The sequence below is a fragment of the Onychostruthus taczanowskii genome, unplaced genomic scaffold, assembly GCF_017590055.1.
Source record: "Onychostruthus taczanowskii isolate IOZ18803 unplaced genomic scaffold, ASM1759005v1 scaffold31, whole genome shotgun sequence".
NCBI lineage: Eukaryota > Metazoa > Chordata > Aves > Passeriformes > Passeridae > Onychostruthus > Onychostruthus taczanowskii.
This window is the reverse complement of record NW_024500461.1, coordinates 3307782-3323618: the sequence shown is the minus strand read 5'-3', so window position 1 is coordinate 3323618 and position 15837 is coordinate 3307782. Positions and strand designations below refer to the sequence as shown.

At 37.6% G+C, this 15837-nt stretch overlaps 1 protein-coding gene across 2 annotated transcripts; it reads right to left on the bottom strand.

Annotated features, from left to right (window-relative positions):
- Positions 1-1664: 1664 nt before the first annotated feature.
- NTS (neurotensin) lies at positions 1665-14407 on the bottom strand. Of its 2 annotated transcripts, none has more exons than XM_041409793.1 (5): positions 14382-14407; positions 13967-14044; positions 9822-9883; positions 3464-3688; positions 1665-2034 (listed from the first exon to the last, which is right to left on the bottom strand). In XM_041409793.1, exons 2-5 carry the CDS (start codon positions 14025-14027, stop codon positions 1888-1890), a joined length of 495 nt encoding a protein of 164 aa, XP_041265727.1. In that variant the 5' UTR covers positions 14028-14044; positions 14382-14407; the 3' UTR covers positions 1665-1887. The 2 variants fall into 2 exon arrangements, with proteins under 2 accessions (XP_041265727.1, XP_041265728.1); XM_041409794.1 differs by lacking the exon at positions 14382-14407 and adding an exon at positions 14343-14371.
- Between the last annotated feature and the right edge of the window lie 1430 nt (positions 14408-15837).

Genomic DNA, 15837 nt, shown 5'->3' with positions numbered 1-15837 from the left:
ACATTACCTTACCCTACTTTTTTTTAGCCTTTATACTGTTAAACTTAACATTAGAGAAAAATATAATGACAATTTTTTTTTTTTGTCTTTTTCTTCTGGTTTTCTCATGAAAGAGTGATCTGAAGTTTCTTTTTATTTTTCCTCAGGTACTGCAAGCAGAGAATTTTGGAACAAACTGTTCTGCTTTGTTATTTCAGAGCAAAAGATATTTTAGAATGCAAATATCCATAATAGAACTCAGGATCTTACAGGCTTGTTTGAAAGAAGGTATTTCTTAGCCACTTGAGAGCATGCTGCGTCTCCAGTCTAATTCAATGTGTTTTGCAAAAAAAGCAAGGAGTGTGAGTTTACTTATTTAAGCAAAGCCCTTAAGCACATTAAGCATTTAAAACATTGAGACTGAACGTACTTAATTGCTTTGCTGTATTTGAGTCATAATGATTATTGCAATAATTAGTGTATGCTGTTATTTCTTGTCAGTGCATGCATTTAAGGGTTATTGAATGAATAAACTGATTAATAATATTTGCAGTAAGAAAAGGAAATATAATTAGCTTTAATACAGTTAAAAATACATTTTACTTAATAAAACTCCATCCCTCCCCATGAAACAAAGTGTAACAAACTTGTGAGAGGATTTGAAAATTCTCTGTGTTTGGGTTTTCTGTTGGGTTCTTGATTGTTTGGGGGTGTTTGTGCATATGGAAGCTGGGGGATTGTTTCTTTGTTTGGTTGTTGTTTTTTGTTTGGTTTTTTTTGGTAGGGGGTGATGGTGTGGCTATTTGTTGGAGGAGAATTGCTTTGAGGAAATACCTCAAACAGGAAACAGGTAAGTTTTCAAAAACAAGGTCTGTCCCACTTTTGCCTTCTGGTCTGAGCATCCAGGCTTCACAGGTCTTGGACAACCCCTCAGTTTTGATGGCTGTTGTGTACCCCAATCCATTCAGACTTTTCCTCCAAACTGGAACCCAGAATCATTGAGATCCCAAATCACAAACACAGAACTGGAAAACATGTAACTTTCAGGCAACAGTTGAATCCTCATGGCCTGAAAAAAATTTTTCTCATGCTGTGACCCTCCCTATCTGTTAGCTTCCAAGACTGTTTTCAACTCTGAAACTTCCTGTTTTCTACACATTTTTGGAAGGAGGGAAAGGAAATACATTTTAATAGTAATTTTAAGATGTTCTAATTTCAATTAATCTTTCAAACACTTCACCAAGTTTCTTGTATAACCAGATTACTATTTTGACTTTTAGCAATGACAGCACCGGGACATGAATCAACTTTTTGTTGTTTTTTGTTTTTCCTGAGCATTCATAGATTAGAAGTCAAAAATTCAAAATTCACCTATAAGCAAGCTGTTTAAAACATTAATTTTGAAATTGCCACTTAATAGTTAATCCTTTTCTTCCTTAGATGTATTCCTAATAAATTAAACCAGTCAAAACATAAAATACTGTGGCACTTCTTACTACTATATTATTCAAGAAATTTGGAAACCTTTACATGTTTGAGGTGTTGCATTAAGAAGCTGTAAGATTCTCAGTAGGATTTACGGACAACATCAATTTACTTGGTGTTATGTTGGTGTGCTTTATAAAACTGGAAAGGACTACAAGATTGTTTGAAAGCATGTTGAAATCTCAGTTTTGTACAATACATCATGCTTAAAAACTAGTTTTATTCGCAAATGTATTAGTCCAATTAATCTCAAGTAGGAAAAATTCACAATCAAGAAACAGCAATTGCAAAAAAGACACAGCTATGTTATCATCTTGATTTTCCAGAGTATATTTTCACACAAGTATGATTTTAGATTTAGATAAGATAACCATAATGCACAGTTACCTATGAACTAAATATACATTGTTTTCTTCTGCTGCATCAGTAATATGAACTTCTCTTGAGTATGTATGGTCTTCTAGCTTTGTTCACATGTAGCTGCCGTTTCAGAATATAAGGATTTTTTCTCTTCATGATTTCTTTTTCTTGGCTTGAGTTTTCTAGATCAAAAGCATCTTGCTGAAGTAACTGTAGGATGCAAGAAGAGACACACTGTTATCTACTTCTTTTGGTAATGAAGATTATGATATCCTCAACATTTTAATAAAGTATTAAAATAATTTATTGCCACCAATAGAAATTGTTACTATATTAGCTGCAGCATTAATTAAAAAATATATATAAAACTCAAGACACAAAACTAAAATCAGGCTAGAGATCAGCTGAGCCTTACAGAAGTGATATTTAAATTCTACTTCAACAAATTAGATAATTGGTTTTGACTAAAGAGGAAAGCTGGTATATCCTCCATAGACCAAAACTCAAACAGACTGAAAGTTTTCTAAAGACTATCACTCTGTTATCACATGTTTAGGTTAAATACCTGCATGCACTGCTCGCTGGTTTCATCTTTTGGGAAATATTTTAATCTACAACTTCCTGAAAAGCAGGGAACTGTGATTAAGACATATGTGTTATAACATATTTGGTTCTAGGGTAGCTCCTTTCCAGCAATAAATGCACCTATGAAGAGAGTCTTCAGAAAACTCTGGTTCTCAAAGACGTTGCAGTCCTTTGCATGGACCACCCCAGCTGAGGATTGGGATTATAAAGAACTATGACTCAACAAAGCAAACCAAAACAAACAAAAACCCAAACAAACAAACAAATCCAACCAACCAAACAAGATCTGGATTCAGCTAGACTGTACATGAAGCTGAGATAGATGAAGAAATTTGCTTTACTGAAAATTGGGTAGTGACACTGAGTTATCTTTTTTCACTACACAAAGCAGCTTTTAGTGTAATATCTAACAATGCAAGCATATTGTGCCTAGTGTGCTTCTGTGTAATCACTGTAATCGTACTAAACTAAATATCACCAATGGACTATGAACAATTACTGTTTAAGAGCAGCAATCTTCATACAATCACAATGTCAACTTCCAGAGCTCTCTTTAGGTGTAGGGAAACAAAAAGCAGGAGTTACCTTGTTGCCAGTTTCCTAGCAATCACAAGAAAAGCAGGGTACCTAGTAAAATGGTATGTATACATGGACATATATCCCTGCATTTTGAATCCAGTTTGCCTTAGGGTCTTCAAACAGAAACCTTAGGTACCTTTATTTATACTTCATAGATCCGTAATAACTTAATGTCTGTTATAAGCAGATATTAATTATGTTTTCTGGCATAGTGATGACTTTCATATGTTTGTTTGGTTACCTGGAATGGCTAAAGATGCATTTTTGTAAGAAACATACACTCAGGTCATCAGAAACTGCACTAATTCACTGAAAGAGGCACATTAGAGGTATTAAAGAATATAAAAAAGGGAAGGAAAGCTCAGACAATGTGATGAAGGTGACATGGATATGGATTTTTATATCACTACAACAGCCTAACAGAGAGTTTAACAGCATTAGAAACATGCATTTGTTACAGTTTGTGTTACCTTACCTCCCAATGCTGAAAAGCTCTGCTGTGGCAAACTTTTTGGAGTTGATATACTGTCAGCATTGCTTCCAAGCTGAAGCCATCCAGAGCAGCAGGGAATTGTCTTCCTGGAACCAGATCCTCCTCATCTACCTCTACTGTTTCCCCCATTTGGTTGTTTATGTTGTTGACAAGATTGCAGACATTTAGCAGGGTCATTTTCCAGTAAGGAAGTTTTGCTCTGTTAATCTGAAAATAAAAACACTCACGATTTAACGTATTTTGGGTTTTTTGTATTCATGTGCTACATTCAAACATTTTGTTAGAAACAAGTTTATGTTTCTGAAGTGCTTTTCATCTGGTCAACTTTTAGACAATAATTAGAGTGCAGAACTTAGGACAACTCACTTATTACACACGCCAAGTCTGCTTCCTTGCAACCTTGCCCCCCAGGTAGATACAAATGATGAAAAAGCTGAACTGCTACCAAACCAGAATGGCAGCATTTCATAGTCATTTTGCACAGGTGCAAACAAAAACACAGATGGAAATTAATATAATATAAATTCACAGGTGTAAATAAGGATAATGAATCAAACTCACTGGATAAATTCCCAGCTCAGGAATCCAGGTTGGATGCCTGTGGTTAACTAGACACTCCTCTCTAGTTCAGCGCAAATACCAGTCATCTCAAAATTCCCTGAGAAAAGGAATGGAGTCCCTGCTTCAGGACAAGCTGTCTGATGAGCCTAGGTCTGAAGTTACAGAATCTGCAAGCCCCAGGAGTTTTGGATGCTGGAAAGTGAAGAGCCTGGGAGATGTTTATTGAAGGTCTGTAGGCTTAGGAATATGGAGCAAAGATAAAACATATCTGTGAAAACAAAGTATTCCTGACTTGGTAACTGGACTGTAAAACTGAGACCAACTGTATTTAGGTGGCCCATAATGAACCTGTTACAGAAAGATAGAAAAAAGGAAATTTCACCATGGTTTGTCCCAAATTTTGTTTGTTCCAGTATCTTGCATTATGTATGAGCTCTTAAACCATTTTAAAGAAATGCTGATAAGCATGACTTTTCCTTTTCTACGGGTATTGTTTTTTCCAAGTAGTTGCAGCAGTCTTCTTCCATTTTGATTATCAATAGCAAAAAAGTAGGTTTAAAATTTAATTCCCATCTCATTTACTGCTTTTCAGGATTTTGCCATTTTCTTCATTCTCGCACTACTAATTATTTCTTCCTCAATGTATTCCTTTCAGTGCTAAGTATAAAATTTAGTCTCCTTCAACTAGAACTGGTGACATAGCAATCTCCAATCAAAAGCCAAATAGCAAATTCCTATTTATTCCTGGCAAGGATTTCCTTGCTGTGCACGCCAGGATTAGACCTTACCTATGAACTGAAATGTAGTTGCTTCTTTTCCTGTATGCACAAAGTTAAATACAGGTATGACACTAACACAGACATTGCCTTTCACACATACTTGGCAGCACTAATTGAGGGTGGATGTAGTGTTTGTTTGGCTGAACACCAGGTAATCACATAACCTGTTTCTTTAGAGCACCTTCCTAACAAAGGGGCCTTGTGTATAAGATTTATATATACTCATCACACTTGACTATTTTTTGAGGGAAAAGAAAGAAAATTCAGAGAAATGAGGAAGAAACAAGAAAAGTTGGCATCACTCTTAGCATTAGTTACAAAAAGGGGTTTTTTTGGCCATGATCATTACTCCAACATACATCTGATACATGTGTGCCCTTGAAAATGAGAATGATTTAGCCTTTTAATAAAACTGCTGTACATTCTCAGATTCCTGACAACATTAAAAAAAATATTATTTTGAGGCTAAGAAAACAAATCTGAAATCTTATTTGGAAGCCAGTAACTGATTCTGCACTCTTTACTTTGAGCTCATCTGTTTTCACATTGAAGTACTCTAGTAAGTCTATCAAATTATTTAAAAAGATGTGACAGTTTCAAGATAAAATTATTCTCTTTGCAGAATATCTGATTTTATTAACAGAAGTTAAACTAAGGAAAAGTCCAAATGCCCAAGGCAATTTCAAAATGTACTTTGGTCTGTTTTAATATATTTTTGAAATATAAAAATATGGAGCTTTCCATGACAAATGAGGAGGCTTCTCCAGTTCACTGTTCTCCCCTGGGTATTCAAAAGAAATGTGAGCTAGCACTTCAACAGCTAAATTGCAATGGAGCACAGAATCTAGAGGCAGTGCTACATGAGCAAGTGAGATTTCTGAGTTGAGAACCAAAAATATTCTAGTGGATGGAAACAGAAGAGTAAAGGATAGGGTAATTTTTGATGCCTTTTGCATTATTCATAGAATCTTTTTGATCTAATGTTACTACTTTATGTACTACTCTGATTCACATCTATGTATAAAGGAACTTTCCTCTGTGTATTAGTAAAATACTTAAATAGCAGATTTCCTTATGTGCAAGTCGTCTTAGCTCCTACTTATGAGGTGAGCAGAAAACAAATTTGCAGTTCTGTCTGCAAGCTTCTAACTAATATTTCATTTGTTAAGGGAGTCTCATTCCTATTAATGCCATGAATATATCACCTCAAAGTATTTTTATTTGGATACACCAGCTTCTGACTTACTGCTACCATTAATGATTCAGCCAGAATGAATTTTGGGTTATTTTAATTGAATGTGGAGTTTTCCAGGTCATGTCCAGTCACTAAACAGAGCAGACATGTTATTTTTCTGCTCCACTATTACTTCAAGCATTAAAATCAAACTGCTTTGCTTTTTTGGATTATGGAAAATCTCTGAGGCAGTTATCTGAAAGGTATATGTAAAAAAAACAGTTTAAGATGATGATAATCCAAATTTTCAGGTTAATTTATAATATGGGATAAATTTTATATTTTAGACATTTATATGTATTTTCCACACAGGTCTAAGCAATATCAAGCTCAACACATGTTTTGGAAAACACCTACACAATAAAACAAGGAACGCTTATCTGCTAAGTAGAACTAATTTTTTTAAGAATAACTTGAAAAATATCTGGAAATAATCTGAAGAAAGAAAGGAGATTGAAGTATGAACTAGAATTTAAAATGTATATGAATGCTGAAGGGAATATGATGTATGTATTTCCACTGTTGAACATGCTTGTAAATAAGAATCAGATACATAATTTCTCCCACTTCATGGATCTTGAAAGAGAATTTAATATTGTCTAAGAAACTGAAATAAGCATATTTCCTTCTTAGGTAACAGGCTTGTCCTATGCAAGACAAAAGAGATTTCCAAGCTATAATTTATACAATATTTTATTTCCATATCTGGTTGAATGATTATCCTCATAATTTGCCTAAGATACTGCTTTTGTTACAATCCATCCATACATCCCAAATGCTATTTTCTATTAGGAAAAATGATATCTGCTTTTTACATTCTTGTTTTTATCTAGTAAAAGCAGATAAAAAGCAAATTCATTACAAAGTAAAAATCTCAAGTTAGTGTAGGATGTCTATGGTTCCGTTCCATAATAGCAGTTGAATTTTTTTCAGATTGTAACCATAGAAATAATATATTTAATCAGATATAGCACTGAATTCTGTTAAAGAAAAAGTGCTTCCATTATGCATATTAACGCCTGTAAACCTAATTAAATTTTATGTGATGACTGAGTCAGGAAGTCACTAGCTCCTAGATAGCTGTAGGTTCCTCCTACTTCTAGGCAGCTCCTCAGACAAGGAGGTTAAACTCTCTGGGAAAATGCACTCATAAATAGGTATCCTACAACAATGAAAACTCAGTGGGTCCATGACTTCAGAAAATTAATGTTGGGTGGGATCCCAAAGGTGGAGGATATTCTAGGGCTGATATATTCTCCAAGGAATACTTTCATTTTACTTTTTTTTTTCCCCCTCTAAATAACATATGTCAATCTTTTTGAGTTCAAAAAAGGTTCTTCATGCAACTAGTGGTTTCAGGCAAGCATATAGGAAAGTGGAAACAGTTATCTCTTTGACATGAATGGAGTTTTTTATTTTAAAAAAAGAGAGACAGGAGATAACTGTCCACATATTTCGATGAGTCAGGTTTTGTTGTTTTACCTGATCTTCCAAATGGCTTTTTGGATTTTATCTTAGAAAAAAGACAGAGCATTTTAAGGACTTGTTTGATCCTTTATCCTGGTTCAGATGTAACAGCAGGGAAGGGTGACAAACTGCATTAAGTGTTGAAGACAGATTGCAATAAGCATGAACTACTTCTTTAAGGATGGAGAGTGATTCAGAAGATAGACAACTTTAAGAGCAACTTGAAAGGGGCAGCAGGCACTGGACAGCAGTCTGTGAAGTTAAAGGCATAAGGCACTTCTTTCCATAATATTGGATAGACTACTGAATACTGCAAAAGATGTGCTTAAGCTCTGGGTGTAGTCTTGATATTGTACTCCACAAGTGCCTACTTGGGTAGATTTTTGTTCTATCAAATACTAAACCCACAAGTGATAATCCATTTTGCTGGACTTTTAGATCTCAGCTTTCATAAACAGTAATTTTTTTCCCATCTTAATTGTTAGGATTTTCTTTGCTGATTGCCACGTAAGTGTCAAATACAGTCTGTGCAACTTAGCAGTAATTGCCCTCAAATGGAACCAGATGTCAGGCACAACACAAGACAGGTATTGCACATACCATCTTCAAATTTGTCTATCACAACAGAACCATAATTTTTTGTAATGAGTGCTAAAATCTGGCAGTGGACAACAGAAAAAAAAAGTAATCTCAGTAATGAATGGGATAGTGATATTATTCTTCTAGAATATTTGATACACAGTTTTTAGGGTTTCCACCATGTCCTGCTTTGATGTAAAGAGACAACATAAATTCAACTAATGAACTTTAGATGGTGATTTAAGGCGGTATAATGCAGAAGTAAAGTAACATCTTCAACATGAATCTACTCCTTCTGTCAACTTCAAGTGTCAGTTGACTATGGTAAATACCCTAAGGAAGCTAAATAACAAGCTACATGACATCAAAAAATCTAAGAGTATTATGGCAAACACCATGAAATTATTAACTGGTGCAATATATTTGTGCATTTGCAGTTACCTGAGCTTGTGTTCTGTGGTGAGAGGGAGGAAAAGATGAAAGTTATGTTCACAGATCCACTAAAGTCAGTAGCAGAAACACCAATAGCTGCAGGGTTTTATTCCAGGGCGTCCTATGCTTTGCCACACAGCAAAAAACCTATTTTTGTCAGCATCCTACATTTAAATATATCTCAGAAAAGGAGAAGTTATTAAATCTTTCCGTACCTTAGAAGAGTGAGTGGCCAACAGGTTTATTTGTAATCTAAGTTTAACTATCATGCCAGTAAAGAGCATTGAGATCTAAGAACTGCCAGACCAGTTAAAGAAAATGCATTTTCTGGCCTCATACTTCTTTTAGTCTATCCAATAATCCTGTGGAAAAGGCCACATATACTTAAATACAATATAAGCAGAAGTCATCCTGGCAGGTTTTCTCTTTAACCTTCAACTAGTCATTGACTTATGTAAATTTCTTTTTTGGGGAAGAAATTTTTGGTTTCTCATTTTATTTTCCATTACATTTAAGTGCCACTTAAACTTTATTGGAATAATGAATTAAAATATTTACAATTAAACCCATATCATTTGTTTCAGAGTTTGTTCCTTATATGTGGTTGAAGATATATCAGACACATATATTTCTTAGATAATTTATGGAAGATAATTGTGTTGAGAAAGTGTCTGTCAGCCTGTCCAATACATACATGCAACGCGTTCTGCTTCACTTAGTCAATATGAGGTTTTCGCTGAATTTTTATATATTCATATTAAATAACATAAACATTATTCACAGTCTGGAAACCTGTCAAGGAAATGCCATTTACAAATTTAGTATTTTCACAGTCATGTTCCTGTATTGGTAGTATGATCAAAATCCTAAACTAAAATTGGCATATGTATTACCTGGATTTGCTTTATGATTGTCTTAATTTTATATGGATATAGGAAGGGTTCTGCATAAAAATAGCACTTACAGATTTGACTCAAGGTTAATTTAGCTTTCATCAGGCATAATCTTATTGGAAACACATTTCCTCACATAAATTTACATCTTGTACATAACACAGTTTTGACAGTTTAATGAAAGTACCAGTGTTGCAGCTGAGGAACATGTTTAGTGTGTCACATCAACACCTTTACATTTCCTTTGAACTGGAGAAAATCCTGCACCGAAGTAAAACCTAACACTGAACTTTTATGTCTAGACCATAGGTTATTACTTTGTGCAAAGACTTTTGGGTTCGTAATGAGAATTCATTTGCTCCCTCCCTGTCAGGTAAAGGAAGAAAAATAATTACCTTTGATGTGTACATATTGGTCAATAAATCTGCTTCTAATGCTTTCATTTCCTCTTCTGAATCTGGGAATAAACCAGAAACATATGTCTATTATTTGATCATAAATTATGGACATTTCAATTCAGTATACAGAACTTAGATATTTAAGTGATTTTTAGAAATAAACAACAAACACAAATACCAGTGACCTAGAGAGACTGTCAAGAGTCTTCAGTTAACAGCAACATTAGATTAAAATAAATACTCAATACATTTTTAAAGCATGATCAAGCTTGTTGAACTGAATGGAACTGTTCATTTATCTCAGTTTCAAAGCGGAAAGACTCATTAAACTGCAGTTCCTTCAGTATAGAAACCTGGTGCAATATTCTTCATTATTTTCATAATAAATATTTGTGACCTTCCAAAGTAACAACTTTGGAAGAAAAAATTGAGTATTTATTTTCAAAAAATATTTATTTAAGTAGTAATTATTTATGTGAAATGAAGTTATGACTACTTGATTAATAATCAATATTCTTGATTATTCTTAATTAAATTAAGGGCCTTTTTACGATTTGAGGGAACTGAGTTTTACCAGTTTATAATACAAGCTCTTGACAATGTATATACAAGAAAGAAAGCATTCTGACTGGAAGTGTAGGGATTTTCTTTACTGATTTAATCAACCTTTGATAGTTCAGTAGATTTGCAAGACTTGTGATTTGGAAAATAGGGTAAAAACTGCTGTGGAAGGAAAAAAACACAGACACATTTCTACACACAGCGTCACAAGATGAAGATAAGAATCACAATGAAGAACTGGTGACTTGGTAACAGCAATAACAGCTCGAAGAGAAAAAATGTAAGGAATCAATTAAGCCTTCAGGTGAAATACAGTTCCACATAGCTTCTACCTTTCCTGGAATACCAACAGTCCAAACCCAAACAAATGCATTAATATTTCAAACCATACTGAACCAAAATATATTCCATATTCATATAGGTAATATCTCACTTTCTTCAAAACAATCAATGCTGTTGGCATGTAAGACCCTACCACTGAATCTGTGGCTAGATTCTGCCCATGCCTTCATTTCAGGGATCATCACCATGTTGTGCCACTGCCTTTCACAGAACATGAGACTGTAAGGGACCACAAACATGTGCTAATGTGTCACAGGTCTCTATCAGCACAGAAGGCACTCATTACAATGCTCTTAAAAATCAGTCATGTTCAATCTCAATAAATCTCACAACTACTGTCACTTCATTTCTTCTTTAGGAAATGCTTCTAAATGTCATTGCTTACTCACTTGCTTCTGATTTCAATTATTTCTAATTATAAATGTATCCATGGTTTGCAAATAAATTCCTACACTATAAATAAAACCTTTCTATTTGCAATATTTACCCATCATGTATTTATTGAGAGGAGTCATTGCTCTTCCCAGCTTAGTGGTTTTGTGTCCTTACAAGATCAGCAAACAAGTGCAAGATCACTGTGTCTTTTTGGTCAAAAACCACTGCCCTGGAAATCCCATAAATGCTTCATTGAAAGGCTATGCTCAGATTTCTTGGACTGTCTCCTATTCTCCTTCCTTGCAAAAGCTTTGTATTCCCCAACTCATCAGAGCAGCCCTCTTCTGTCCCTGATGTGTTCTCAAGAGAGAACGGCATAGCACAGTTTGGTTCAGCAGCCTCAATACTTAATCACCTTAATGCTTACCATTAGCTACAGAGGGCAGCTGTCTTACATGTCTTTGGTTTGTTTGTTTTTTGTGGCTGAAAAACCCCAAAAACCAGACAATGTCTTTTATTCCTCAGATTTCCAACAGTTGTTCTTCGGTTAAAAAGGAGCTTCTAACAGGAATTTCTATTATTTCCTAAGCCACTGCATTTTGTGTTGTTGCACTCCTTATTACTATTATTTAGGTCATCAAAAACTTCCATGTGTCACACATATCCCCTTCTTCTGTAGGATGCTCCTGTTCACCTTTGCATTACCAACACAAGAGATTAATTCATAATTTTTAGCATCAAAGCAACTGCATTTAAGTGACTTGCTGTAATGCTGATCTACAATCAGTCTTATTCAATGTTTAATTTTTCATATTAAATAGGACTAGTTGTAGACCAGTCAGCAAGTCTCTAGCAACTGATCTCCAGCCTAATGCCTTTCAGCCCTTTCAGCAGGAATGGCAGTCAGCTTTGCCAGCTTTACCATTAGCCAAAGTTCTGCTGGCAGCACAAGATCACCTCAGCTGAATTTCTATCAATGACAGCATCTTCTGTGAGCAGGTGAGCACACACACAATGACAGCATCGTGATTTGTGGGGTCCTGGATGACACCAGCTGAGAACAACAAAAGGACCTGTGCCCAGTTAGCACCTGGGTTTTGTTCCTATCAAGGATGTAAGGTAGCTTCCACACATCAAGACTGGAAGATAGCTGCAGGCATGAAAGATGGGAAGGAAGGTATTAAGAAGCATTTGGATTGGGAAAAAATAAATCTAGGGGACATTATTTAGGAGTCAAGATTCCTTGAGTGAAGAATAAAGTAAGGCTTGGAGGGAGAGAACGAAGCATGTTCAGGTAATCCAGGAGTCAAAAGAGATGGATGAGGAGCAAAAGCATAAAAAGAACAGACTCTCAGAAAGCAGTGTATAAAAAGTCTGGTTATACATTATTGTGAAAATTGGAGAGAAATTCAAACAATTTAATGTATTCTCAACTCCACTGACAAAGAAAATTAGTTTCTACTCATATATTTCCATTCTACAGGTACATACTTAGACCTGAGGGCAAACTTTTTTAGGAGAAAATTTAATTTTATTTTTTCTTACAGTATAACTGTCCATATTAGTTACAGATTATTTGAGCCCCTTCACACAAGCTTCTCTGTGCCGTTTCTCATTTACAAATAATTTCAAATTTTCAAGCAAATGAACCATTTTGTTAGTTCCCCACACAATTTTGCCTCTGGGGCATTTTTTATGAACATATTTTAATTCCCACTTAATTTATTTTTACTTTACTGGTCGTTCATTAAGGCTCTATAACAAGTTGAATTTGAAAATGCTTCACTGAAAATACTAGTGAGGAACTTGTTTAAAAAGCTTAGAAATATATGGGCAGGAAAAACATGCTAAGCTTTGTCACTGAGATCATGCATTCTCTATAACATACAGAATAATTATATTTAAACTGTAATAAAATGCAGGTATTATATGGTTTACATTTTTTTCTGCAGGGGAACACAAACTGTAAACTTCTGTCTAAAGTGAGAATTAGGAATTCTGAGTCCCTCTGAACACTAAAGTTGAAAAATAAAGTTACCTGTAAAATTACTCCGTAATTTAGTGGATTTAAAAATCAATTTTCAAGTTAGTTCAGATTGAATTTTGCAGGCTATTCTGCTGCATATATACGTGCATACACCTGTTTAACTATCACCACACCTATTTGGTCATAAACTTTAGATATAAATGACAGATGCTTAAGATGTGTCATTTTTCAAAGAAGCAAGAAGTGCATTTTAATATATTGTCCTCATTTTGAGCTTTTTAAAGCAGTTGCTCTTGGAGAAGAAAGGCATTTACATCAACCTTCTTACTGTGTAATTTTCCTGTGCTTCAGTGTTTTTTTTGGTCATAATTTCAGATTTGTTGTTAGCAACTTTTTCTCCAGACAATAAAATTATGTTTCTCTTTCTAAAAAGCAACTGAAGAGCATACATATTCATGTTGATTTGGATTACAGCAGCTATTCATGCGTTGCAGAAATTACCATTTGTGTCTTAATTTGAAAATACATGATATTCAATGAACCACAGCACAGCTAAGCAGATGGTCTGCACTGATCTGTATTTCCAATGACTAGTCTACACTAATTGCCGTGGTATGGATGCTGCGAGGAGGAATGGATTATAGGAAGAGCGAAAGTTAGAGGAGTGATATAAAAAAACAATGATGCTGGCCAGAGCCCGTTATCAGAGGCGGCTCCCGGGCCCCTAATGGGTACAGCCGGCGGGAGCTACGCGGCTTCACCTCCTTGCTTTGGGCGCCTCTTCGGGCTGCGGGAGCGGCGCAGCGCGGGCGCCCAGAGGGGCTTCGGGGCCGGGCGGAGCGGGGCGCGCCCGGCCGAGGCGGCGGCGGGCACTTACCTGAGCAGAGGCTGCAGGAGGCCAGGGCCAGCAGCACCACGCACACCAGCTGGACTCTCATCCTTGCCGCGCCTCCCTCTAGAAAGTAAAGTCCATAAATCCTAGGGAGAGACGGAGAGAGAGAGAGAGAGAGACAGACAGAGAGACAGAGACAGAACCGCGCCGCTCCTCGCCCTCCGCACGCGTGCTGACGGGCGGCTGCAGGCACCAGACGGGGGACCCAGACCCTTCCCCAACTATATAAGCCGCGGGGTGATGTCACGGCTGTACGGCCATCGCCTCCTGACGAAGCTCCCTCCCTCCCTGCCTCTCCCCCCTGCCGCTGCCCCCTCCCCGCCGCTCCGCGCCCGCTGACGCCACTCTCCGCCTGACGCACGCGGAGCCCCGCGGGGCGCGCAGCGAACCCCGCACTCACGGCCGCGGGGCGCGCCCGGCGCGGCTCTTCCCGAAGGGGAACTATCCTGGGATTTTTTTATTATTGTCATTATAAAAAACGTTTCCGCAGGTGCTCCGTCCCCAGCGCGGGGCCAGGGGTGGGGAGCGACCGCGCCGCCGTCCTCGTGCGGTTGACGCCCTTTTTCTTTCATCTGTAGAACCCTTTGCCTACAGCAAGGGAAGGAACCGCGCACGGGGGACGGCAGGAATGTTAAACCGGGGATGGGCAGGGAATGCCTGAAATGGGGCACGGCAGGGATATAACCCTGGCCATGGGTAGGAGTGTTGCATCGGGCACGGGTAGCAGGAAAAAAGGGGAAGAAACAAAAAGGGAAGTCTGAATGTGTGAGAGATGGAGCAAGATAACGGGAAAAGCCACCTGATAGAGTGTTTCATAGATGCGCAAAAAATTGAGACCCGACCAGGCGAGACTCCCTGTTAGTTCTGAAGAGCGCTTGCCACAGCCACCCGCTGCAGTATCAAGAGAGCGAGCGCTACTCAGAGACATATCTCTCGGGATGTACTTCTCACTGTTGATTTTTCCACTAGGTATCCTTCCTCAAAGACTAGCACAGAGCAGGCTCCGCGCCAGCAGCCCGAGGTCGGAAGGGAGCGGGACACGCCGGGACCCCAGGCGGAGGCAGGGCGGCGGCGGGACGGGCGCGCTCGGTCCCGGGCGGGGCGCGGGGTCCCGGCTCCGCACCGCTCGCCCTGCCCTCCGTGCCTGCCCAGCACCCCCTGTCTGCTCCGGGCTCTCTTTCTGCCTCTCAGCTTCTGAGCCGTAAAGCCCAGAAAAATGACCCGAAGGTGAGGGCAGGGTAACCTCCAATGTGTGAGTATAAAAACGTAAAGCTGAAGACTGGCGTCAGCCTCCCTCGCGCTACTGCTTTTGCTGTGAGGTTTTGGGGGTTTTTTGGGTGTTTTTTTTTTTTTTTTTGGTTTTTGTTTTTGGTTTTCTCTGCTGAGATACAGACGAATGCTCCATATGTTGAATACAGATACAGATACAATGCAGAACATTTCTGTCTCTCTGAATACATTTAAGGACAGATACACGTGTCACACGTAGCAGGAACACACGCTGTGAGTAGATTTTTCTGTCCTGGATGTTCCCTTAACCACAGAAACGTTCCTTAAAAAAGCAAAGAGCAGAGATCGGTGTTGTTTTCCTCCCATACCCTCTGCGACTGAATAGGTGTCGCAGGAACACCCAAAATTTTCGAAATTCTGCCACAAGGAACACCTGGTGAAAAAAGTTTAATCAACTGAGTTTTTTCTTCCCCGAAAAATCTTTTGCAGCACAACAAAATTTAAATTCAATTGTTGCTTTGGTTTATGCTGAAATAAATACACACAGAAATGGAGAGCACTGGGGTGGTATTAGATGCTTTAATAACACGGATTTTTTTGCATGCAATTGGGAACATATCCTTCTG